This window comes from Lathyrus oleraceus, chromosome 3 (assembly GCF_024323335.1).
Source record: "Lathyrus oleraceus cultivar Zhongwan6 chromosome 3, CAAS_Psat_ZW6_1.0, whole genome shotgun sequence".
Lineage (NCBI taxonomy): Eukaryota > Viridiplantae > Streptophyta > Magnoliopsida > Fabales > Fabaceae > Lathyrus > Lathyrus oleraceus.
In genome coordinates this window covers 505374664-505386052 of record NC_066581.1, presented here as the reverse complement: position 1 = coordinate 505386052, position 11389 = coordinate 505374664, and the positions used below count along the sequence as shown (strand labels likewise).

The window sequence follows — 11389 nt, the reverse complement described above, 5'->3', positions numbered from 1 at the left end:
AGCATATTTATTTTTCAAAAGAAACGCAATAAAAAAAATACAACAAAAAAAAAAGAGAAAAGGGGAAAAAGAAGAAAAAAACTAATCCCTGCATGCATATCATTTCTCAGGTACATTCCAGAGCTTGTTCACTGATAGAGATGGCAACAGTCCCAGAGTTGAAGCGGAAGACTTGTTCCTACAGCTTTCACCGTGAACCTTTGACGTCTCTGATTGAGTTGAGCAACCTTATGACCAGTGGTAACCAGAAGGGGTTTGTTGACCAGTATGGAGATATTCTGACACTGTTGAAGATGGTAGTCGATCCGGTGCCGTTGCAGACTCTTCTACAGTTCTACGACCCAGAGCTTCATTGTTTCACCTTTCAAGATTATCAGTTGGCGCCTACTCTTGAGGAATACTCCATTCTGCTGAGTGTCCCGGTCCGGTATCAGGTTCCTTTCTTGGGTGTGCCCAAGGAGGTTGATTTCGGAGTTGTTGCCAGAGCTCTCCATTTGGGTATCAGGGAAGTCAGCGATAGTTGGAAGTCCAGTGGGGATGTTGTAGGATTGCCTTTGAAGTTTCTGTTGAGGGTAGCTAGAGAAGAAGCAGAGAAGGGAAGTTGGGAAGCCTTTCATGCTCAGTTGGCCGTCATGATCTATGGGATCGTCCTGTTTCCGAGTATGCCCAATTTTGTTGACTATGCTGCAGTCAGTATTTTCATTGGAGGAAATCCAGTTCCTACTCTGTTAGCTGACACTTACTATGCTATTCACAGTAGGCATGGTAAGGGTGGGGCTATCAGGTGTTGTCTCCCGCTTTTGCTCAGATGGTTCTTGTCTCTCTTGCCAGTCAGTGGACCTTTTGTGGATGCTCAGAGCACGCATAAGTGGACTCAGAGGGTTATGTCTCTTACCTCCTATGATATCAGATGGCAATCTTACCGGATGGATGTGCGTAACGTCATTATGAGCTGTGGAGGATTCCGTAATGTGCCACTCGTAGGGACTAGGGGTTGCATCAATTACAACCCGGTTCTTTCTCTTGGCCAGTTGGGGTTTGTGATGAAGGGAAGACCACTAGAGGCTGAGGTAGCTGAAAGTGTGTATTTTGAGAAGCAGAGTGACCCGGCCAGATTGGAGCAGATAGGGAGAGCTTGGAAGTCTATTGGTGTGAAGGATGGATTTGTCTTAGGGAAGAAGTTTGCCGTTGCTATGCCTGATTACACTGATTGGGTCAAGGAGAGAGTAGAAACTTTGTTGTTACCCTACAAAAGGAGCGAGTATAATGTTGTTGATCAACTGCTACAAACTCCATCAAAGATATTTGTGTTATCTTTATTGATGGATTCTGAGCCACACCGCGAAGCTTTGCAGAGGGTGTTGGACGTGGCATACGTGGACCACGATGTCACGATTGAACAGTTTGATAGCATTGTTGCAAACATAACCGCTTGTAACAACCTGAGCTTCTGTGATACTGATCTTCCCGAGGAGGGAAAAAACCACAATTTGGCTCTACACATTTCTATGAACTGCAAGGATGATGCCTTGTCTAATGTGTTGGTAGACACAGGATATCGCTTAATGTGTTGCCAAAATCCACTCTTTCCAAACTTTCTTATCAGGGGCCTCCCATGAGGCAGAGTGGAGTGGTAATGAAAGCTTTTGATGGTTCGAGGAAAACTGTGATCGGCGAAGTTGAACTTCCGATCAAGATTGGACCTAGTGATTTCCAGATCACTTTCCAGGTCATGGATATCCATCCATCATATAGATGTTTGCTTGGAAGACCATGGATTCACGAGGCAGGCGTCGTGACATCCACCCTACACCAGAAGTTAAAGTTTGTTAAAAACAAGAAGTTGGTGGTGATAGGGGGAGAGAAGGCTCTCTTGGTAAGCCATTTATCTTCCTTTTCCTACATAGATGTTGAGGATGAGGTTGGGACTCCGTTCCAAGCCTTATCTATTGCTGAGCCTTCAAGGAAAGGACCTTCTTCATTTGCTTCCTACAATGATTCTAAGTTGGCCATTAAGCATGGTGCAACTACTGGTTTAGGACAAATGATCAGATTGGAAGATAAAAAATCCCGAGCTGGAATAGGGTATTCTTCAGGCATTTCCAATGAGCGTGGGTTGTTTCAGAGTGGAGGTTTCATCCACACCATAGAAGATTAAGAGGTTGTTGCCATTATGGAAGATGATGAAGAGGAAGATCTTGGCAACTTTGTCATTCCTGGAGGAATCTGCAATAATTGGGTCGCTGTTGATGTTCCAACAGTTATCCACAAGTCCACGTAATATGTTCATTTTGTTTAAAAACCCTTTTCCCATACCAAAAGGAGAAGTGATGACATTGTTGGCACATTTTTTATTAATACAATGATGTTCATTCAAAAACTACATGTTAAATGTTTGTTTTTCCAAATTATTTTCCCTTTTTTCTTTTTGCATGAAATTTGTGATCACCATAAAACCCTAAAAAAAAAATAAAGTCAATCTTTTCATCTGCATAATGATTTGCCTTGCTTGAATTCTAAAATCTCTTTTATACTCAAAATCATTATGCAGTTTGATCAAACCCATTGAACATAATGATCCAACGCCATCTCCCAACTTTAAGTTCCCTGTATTTGAGGCCGAAGAAGATGATGTTGAAGAGATTCCTGATGAGATCACCCGTCTGCTTGAGCACGAGGAGAAGATCATTCAGCCGCATCTTGAGAATCTGGAAACAGTCAACTTGGGGTCTGAAGACTGTGTTCGTGAAGTGAAGATTGGGGCACTCCTTGAAGAGTCTGTGAAGAAGGGGTTGATTGAGTTGCTACGAGAATACGTCGACGTCTTTGCCTGGTCGTATGAAGATATGCCTGGTCTGGATACTGATATTGTGCAACATTTCCTGCCTTTGAAGCCTGAGTGTGTGCCTGTGAAGCAGAAGCTCAGAAGAACTCATCCTGATACGACAGTGAAGATTAAAGAAGAAGTTCATAAGCAAATTGATGCGGGGTTTCTGGTGACTTCTACATATCCTCAATGGGTGGCCAATATTGTGCCTGTGCCTAAGAAAGATGGAAAAGTCTGAATGTGTGTGGACTATCGAGACTTGAATAAAGCTAGTCCGAAAGATGATTTTACTCTACCACATATTGATATGTTGGTAGACAATACAGCTAAATTCAATGTCTTCTCATTTATGGACGGATTTTCCAGTTACAACCAGATTAAAATGGCACCCGAGGATATGGAGAAGACAACATTCATCACACCTTAGGGAACATTTTGTTATTGAGTGATGCCCTTCGGTTTGAAGAACGCTGGAGCCACGTATCAACGAGCTATGACTTCCTTGTTTCATGATATGATGCACAAGGAGATCGAGGTGTATGTCGATGATATGATTGCAAAGTCGAGAACGAAAGTTGAACATGTAGAGCACTTGTTGAAGCTTTTTCAGCGTTTGAGGAAGTACAAACTCCGCCTGAATCCGAACAAGTATACATTTGGCGTCCGTTCCGGCAAGTTATTAGGCTTTATTGTCAGTGAAGGAGGTATTGAAGTTGATCCTGCCAAGGTCAAAGCAATACAAGAGATGCCTGCGCCCAAAACTGAGAAGCAAGTCCGAGGTTTTCTTGGCCGCTTGAATTATATTTCCAGATTTATATCCCACATGACTGCCACATGTGCGCCCATATTCAAGCTCCTCCCGAAAGATCAGCGTCATGATTGGACCGAGGATTTCCATAAGGCCTTTGACAGTATCAAAGAGTATCTGTCCGAGCCAACGATTCTGTCTCCGCTTATTGAAGGGAGACCCTTGATTATGTATTTGACTGTGCTTGATGATTCCATGGGTTGTGTATTGTGTCAGCAAGATGAATCAAGGAAGAAAGAATATGCAATATACTACTTGAGTAAGAAGTTCACTGATTGTGAGTCTCGATACTCAATGCTTGAGAAGACATGTTGTGCTTTGGCTTGGGCCGCTAAGCGTTTACGCTAGTATATGTTAAATCATACGACTTGGTTGATATCCAAAATGGATCCAATCAAGTATATCTTTGAGAAGCCTGCTTTAATTGGGAGGATTGCCCGATGGCAAATGTTTTTATCTGAGTATGACATTGAGTATCGAGCTCAGAAAGCTATTAAAGGTAGTATCTTGGCTGACCACTTGGCACATCAACCAATTGAAGATTATCAGTCTGTTCAGTATGACTTCCCAGATGAGGAGATTTTGTATTTGAAGATGCAAGATTGCAATGAGCCTACGCTTGATGAAGGGCCAGATCCTGGTTCCCGATGGGGTATGGTGTTCGATGGCGCTGTTAATCAGTATGGAAATGGTATTAGGGAAGTGATTATTACTCCTCAGGGCATACATTTTCCTTTTACTGCAAGGCTAACTTTCAAATGCATGAATAATATGGCGGAGTATGAGGCATGTATTATGGGTTTGGAAGAATGTATTGATCTTAGGATCAAACATCTTGATGTTTATGGCGATTCGGCCCTTGTTGTTAATTAGATTAAGGGTGAATGGGAGACGAATCAGCCTGGCCTCATCCCATATAGAGATTACGCGAGGAGGATTTCAACTTTCTTTATTGAGGTTGACTTCCATCATATTCCTCGAGATGAGAATCGGATGGCAGATGCTCTTGTTACACTTGCTTCGATGATTGTGGTGAAATATTGGAATAAAGTCCCCAATATCACGTGATGCACTTGGATAGACCAGCTCATGTATTTGCAGTGGAAGAAGTGAAAGATGATAAGCCATGGTATTATGATATCAAATGCTTTCTCCAAAGTCAGACTTACCCGCCTGGGGCATCTGTTAAAGATAGGAAGACTTTGAGGAGATTACCTGGCAGTTTCTACCTCAATGGTGATGTGCTTTATAAGAGGAATTTTTACATGGTTTTGCTCAAATGCATGGATAGACACAAAGCAGACCTGTTGATGAGTGAAGCCCATGAGGGTTCATTTGGTACTCATTCCAATGGACATGCCATGGCAAAGAAGATGTTGAGAGCAGGCTACTATTGGTTGACAATGGAGTCTGACTGCTGCAAATATGTGAAGAAATGCCACAAGTGTCAGATTTATGCGGATAAGATTCATATTCCCCCGACACTTCTGAATGTTATTTCATCACCATGGCCTTTCTCTAAATGGGGAATCGACATGATTGACATGATAGAGCCAAAGGCGTCGAACGGTTACCATTTTATTCTCGTAGCTATTGATTACTTCACCAAGTGGGTTGAAGCGGCATCATAGGCGAATGTGACCAGGCAGGTGGTTGTGAAGTTTATCAAGAACCAACTCATATGCCGATATGGTGTGCCAGACAAGATCATTACTGATAATGGATCTAACTTGAACAACAAAATGATGAAAGAGCTGTGTAGTGAGTTCAAGATTGCACATCATAATTCTTCTACCTATAGACCCAAGATGAATGGGGTTGTTGAAGCTGCTAATAAGAACATCAAGAAGATTATCCAGAAGATGGTTTTTACGTACAAAGATTGGCATGAGATGCTGCCATTTGCTTTGCATGGCTATCGTACATCTGTCTGCACTTCAACAGGGGAAACCCCTTTCTCTCTTGTATATGGAATGGAGGATGTGCTCCCCGTGGAGGTTGAGATCCCATCAATGAGAGTCTTGATGGAAGCCAAGTTAGCTGAAGCTGAATGGGTTCAGAGTCGTTATGACCAGTTAAACTTGATTGAAGAGAAGAGATTAACTGCCATGTGCCATGGTCAGTTGTATCAGCAAAGGATGAAGAAAGCCTTTGATAAGAGGGTCAAGCCTCGTGTGTTCCGAGAAGATGACCTCGTGCTCAAGAAAGTCTTGTCTTTCGCTCCCGATTCCAGGGGTAAGTGGACTCCAAACTATGAAGGTCCATATGTTGTTAAGAGATCCTTTTCAGGCGGTGCTTTGATGCTTACAACTATGGATGGGGAGGATTTCACTCGTCCTGTGAATTCAGATGCAGTCAAGAAATACTTCGCCTAAAAATAAAAACAGAATAGCTCGCTAAGTTGAAAACCGAAAGGGCGGCTTAGGCAAAAATGAGTGTCTCGGTGGATTGGAAACCCGAAAGGGCGGTCCAGGCAAAAGTTAGAGACATGGAAAAGATGAATATAATATATATATATATATATATATATATATATATATATATATATATATTATATATATATATATATATATATATATATATATATATATATGTGTCGCTAGATTGAGTACCTCACCCTGGGGCAATCTAGGCAAAATTAGGGATTTGGCAAGTAACTGCATCCTGACAAGACTTTGTTCTACAAGCTGTCTTCTGTCAAAGATTCTCGCTCAGTCATCGTCAACTGAAGCTTCAAATAGATCGGATTCAGAGTTGGTGGATAAATGGTCATTATGTTTAATGTAGCCTTTTTTTCAATATATATATCACCAATTTCAAATTTGTAAAGATCCATGGAGTCTCGCCATTTGCGAACTACCATTCCATCAAATAAATTTGAGCATTTGTCCAATTTTTTGCACTCTTATTTGTTTCTGTTCAACAAATGTTTGCATGTTTTAATTGATAAATATCATTGTTTTAAACAAATAAAGTTTTTATAAACTGTTTTTAAACAAAGTGAACATTCACAAAGACTGAAAAGATAAATGGAAATCTTCAGTGCTCTCCTAAGGATAGTATGATCTCCAAAAGGGTAAGACATTTGTCCATATTTCTGGCATGTTTGTATCCTCTTCGTCATCTCTCAGTTTGTCTCCTCAGCGAGCGCAGAATTAAACATCCTCATCCCCGGAGAGTTTGAGTCTAGCATTTGTGTTTATCAATTATACGGTTGTCATCCATTGTGTGGACTGACCTAAAATCCCTTATAGATTGATAAAAGTTGATATGCTATATATTCATGAGGATGTTTGTCTTTCCCCAGTGAGCAGAAATTCCCAGCATGAGTAGACATCCTCAGCAGGAGTGAGCATGTGTTCCCTGCAAAGCTATCTTTCAGATATCTCCTCAGCCATAGTCGCCCAGAGCAGTGATGAAGGGTTTGTTCCCCTTTTCATCCCCAGCGTGGCACATGTTGATGGATGGTTCACTTCTGATTTCCTCTTAGCCAAGACAGCCCCTCGGAGATACTTGTAGTTATCCCCAACAGGTTGGCTTACAACTCATCCCTAGCAGGTTGCTCACAGCAGACTATCCCCAGTATGGTCGCCTACAGTCTATCCTTAGTGGAGTTGCCTGATCGGAGCCTGATAATTTGTTTTCCCCTCCTTATTGGAAAGTTTCCTCTATGTGAGCTGGTGGTGAGATGTTGTGACCTTCCCCAGCGGAGCTTTGGTTCTCTCTCCCCTTAGCGGAGATATCTCTCTAGCGGATAAGAGGAAGTGTTTTGATTGTTAGAACTTCTGTTTGGTGGTTGATCCCCACAGAGTTTCTATCTTTCCTTGATAAGTTCCCCGGTAAAGTTTATTTTACGACGGATCTTATCCGTGTTGAGCTCCCTAGTAGAGTTTCCTCTACGCTGGATCTTATGTCTGTTCAGCAGTAATTCCTTGGCGGTGACTCTGTACGCTCCCCGAATGAGACGTTGTCTGATCTTAGTTTGACATTGGTATCCCCTCCGAGTGGAAGACATTTTCCAGTATTGAGGGATTTCGAGGAAGATGTGTTGTTTCCTTCCCCAGCGGAGCAATCTGTTCCTTCTCCTGATAAGATCCCCAGTAGAGTTCTTCTATGTTAGATCTTATTGATATCTCTGCATTGTTCCCGGGAATTGTTGGAAGATCCCCAGTGGTTGATAGTTGTGACTTTGCTTGTCCCAGTTGTGACTTTGCCTGTCCCCGACGATGACTCTGCGTGATCCCCAGCGGTGGTCTGTAGCTCTTTGTATTTGATGCTTTCCCACCAGAATTGATTTTCCTGTGGGCCTGGCCTTTTCTTTTGAGATGTTCTACCAGATGTCTGTCCATCGATTCTTGGAACTGTTTGTGTTAGATATGTCTGTTTGTCAGCATTAATCATACATAAACCATGCATATACATGCATAATTATAGCATTCAGATATTCATGTTGCATTCTTTGCCATATATCTTTGCTTGTTATCTCCTGCTGTTGGTGAAATATTCTTCCCTAAGCAGATGTTGTGTCTGATCTCTCCATATAGAGTCAGCCCCATAAGCAGAAAGTGTCTATCTTTCCTTCATCATTCCCCACTGAGTTATGTCCTCGTGGATGATTATTGTTTCAGTTTCCTCCCTAAATATGTATTGGGATGGAATTACTCCCCTGAGTTATATCCTCATAGGGTTGAGTCTTGTCTCATTGTGTCCTTCTAGTTTGTTCCTAGATTGACTCCTTTCTTGTTATTTCCCTACAGTTCCCTGTGGTTTAGTTGTTCAATTGCTCAGTAACCAATAATTGTCCATCCTTTCCCCAGTGGATTTTGTGGCCTTCTACCCAATAACTGGTAGTTGTAAGTCCTATTTATGTGGCCTTCTACCCAGTAACGGTAGTAGTTGTAAGTCCTATTTCTGTGGTTTTCTACCCAATAACCGGTAGATGTAATCCCCTCTATGTTGGTTATCCTTATCCAATATTCGGTATGGATATTCCTTCATTTTTGAGTATTTCACCCAGTAACCGGTGATATATCTCGGATAATTGCTCTTATCAAGCAATTTATCCCCCGCGACTCATCTTTCTTTTACCTTTTGTTTGGTAATGATTGTTTCTCCCTTTGATTAGTCATCATTTTATACCCAGTAACCAGTATCCCGATGTCCTTTCTTTTCGGTCGATTTATCCTATTAACCCAGTAACTGATTGTGGATAATCTTCCATGCGAGTATGTTATCTACATTCTGACGGTAATAGATAATATATCTCATGTGCTCTTCAGTCGAAGTCTTTTTCTTCCCCAGTCGAGTAAGATTCGTATTTCCTTATGGAATCGAATGTCCATCCTAAATTGAGTTTTCTTTTTCAGCCCTCCTTTTGGATGATGAGTGTCTTGGAAATATTCCCCAATTCACGCCTGGTTGGTCACCTATTATATGCCCAGTAATCGGTATCCCTGGTGTTCCTTCCTTCTACTCCCCATTATGACTTTTTGTCCCCTGTGGAGTCAGATTTTCCTGAGTTGAGATATATCTTTTAGGTTTTCTCAGATGTTTCGGATGATTCATATCTTTCACCCTTATACCGGTCTTAGATATTCTTTCTCCCTAAGCGTGTTGTTTTCTCACCCAGTAACCGGTGTTTTGACAGCATGTCTCTTTTTGAGTTTATTACCAATAACTGGTAATATCCGTTGTTTTCTTCCTCAGTTAAGTCATTTATGGACATCCCCGTCTGAGTCCGAATTTTTATCTGAGGTACCCTTCGTGGATAGTTTTGCTGTATTGGCATATTCCCCAATACCACTATCTTTGAGTCAGCTCGAGTCTTTCCATTGATTTATTTTCATGGAATCCCTTCGTGTCTCCCAGCAAGTTTCAAGTCGTGACCTGCTCACGCATTTTTACCCTATTCTCCCCAGAGTCTCTGTCTCCCTAGTGAGTGTGTTACTCCTATGGATTTTTTCAGTTTCCTCTTATTTTTTTTCCATTGTGGTCATATTCCCCACAGAGTATTAACTTTTGCATGCATACATCTGCATCATGAGGTCTCTTAAATAAGGGCATTTGTAATACCCTAATTTTGACCCTAATATCCCTCATGGAATCATATTATTTGCTCATTACATTGCCTCAAGGATCATAGCATGTGGGTTCCGTTACCCTTGGGTTGGGATTTGTGTGAGTTGGTTTGAGACCACCAAGCATGCTTGAATTGTATATTATTGCTTTTTCTCATTTTTTTTACTAACCAAAAGCAAAAAATATGTCACTAACTCTTTTGTTTTGTAGCTCAAGTGATCATGTGTGCCCTTGCTCCTAGGAGGCTCCTAAGCTCAATGAAGTGGCTAGATGGAGATGAAAGCAAGCATGACAATGGTCCAACAAAACTCTAAATCATCATATATGTCTCTCAAGTATCTCAATTTGCCAATTTGATCAAGATAACCCAAAGGGCTTGAGGATTATTTCCCAAGGAAACCCTAATTCAACTATGCATCAACTATGCCTTGCTCATGAAGCAACCTCAACCTATGATAAAATTAAATCAAGGGAAGTTCTTTCACTAATTATTTTATGCATATATGAGCCTATTTGAGTATCCTCAATCATTCATTCATCAATTTGAAGTTTGGCCTTGAGAAGTTGACCAGTCAAGTCATCTTACCAAACTGAGGATCCCTGAGACCTAACTTTTGATGTGTTTGTCAAATAAAGATGACCCCAGAGAAACACTATTCTTAAGAACCATACGAACAACTTTCATGTTCATCAAAAATCCATTTGAAACTTGGAAGGTCATCATTCATTTCAAAACATTATAGGTCATTTTGACTGAAACCTTAATTTTGGGTCAACTTCCCAAGGACCTAACTCCCTTTTTTTATGATTTTGAGGTGAGACAAATTGCATTGGAAAGCTTAAGATGTATAATTCAAATGTTATGTTGGACAAAATTTCATAATCCTAAAAGACACACATGTGATAATACAAAACGATATAGGTCACTTTGGACCAAAACCATTGAATCTTGAAAAGGTCCAACTTCAAGTGCCCATAACTTTCTCATCAAAATCCAAATGATGCAAAATTAAGTCCAAATTGATCATATTGAAAATATCTACAACTTTGATGTTGGAGGGTTTTCTATTTGAGTCTTTCATCATGAAACAGAAGGGCTTGAAGTTGATCATTTTTGGCAAATTTTCCAAAGACATGTTTTGTATCTCAAACTTCAAGGTCAGTTTTCATAAATTTACAAACTCCAAATGGATTTTTCCCAACATAGATTTTGTTCCTATGTCAAGAACTTTCCAACCATTCTCACCATGACCATGTTTGGATTTTCCATATGGGACTTTAGAAGAGGTGAATATTTATGTCCAATTATGCATTTCACTTTGAATCTTCATGCATAAGCAAACACAAGGCCAATTGCACGTCCATTTCACTTCAGAATGATATCGCTTACAATTACACTTGATTTTGGGCCTCACATGCGCCTGTACAGGCCATGCATGGAGGACCCAAGGCTTCATGCACACGAGTATTTTCCTCATTGCTTGCAGCTCAGCTATAAATACATTGCTCTCCTCATTTAAAATCTCAAACTTAAGGCAATCTGAAGCTCTGCTGAAACCAAAACCAACCATACTCAACGGAATTCTGATTTTTATTTCTCAATTTCAAACTTGAATTTCAACACAATCAGTGATCTTAAGTTTCAGTTCCTAGCCTTGCATCTTCATCATCTCCTG

The 11389-nt window shown here is 40.8% G+C and overlaps 1 protein-coding gene across 1 annotated transcript in view; it reads left to right on the top strand.

Annotated features, from left to right (window-relative positions):
* The first annotated feature begins 217 nt into the window (after positions 1-217).
* Positions 218-11389, top strand: part of LOC127131857 (uncharacterized) — a 52860-nt gene continuing 41688 nt past the window's right edge. The window contains exon 1 of the mRNA XM_051060748.1: positions 218-434. Within this exon, the coding sequence (XP_050916705.1) occupies positions 231-434 (204 nt within the window). The 5' untranslated portion in view covers positions 218-230. The remainder of the gene's footprint in view (positions 435-11389) is intronic.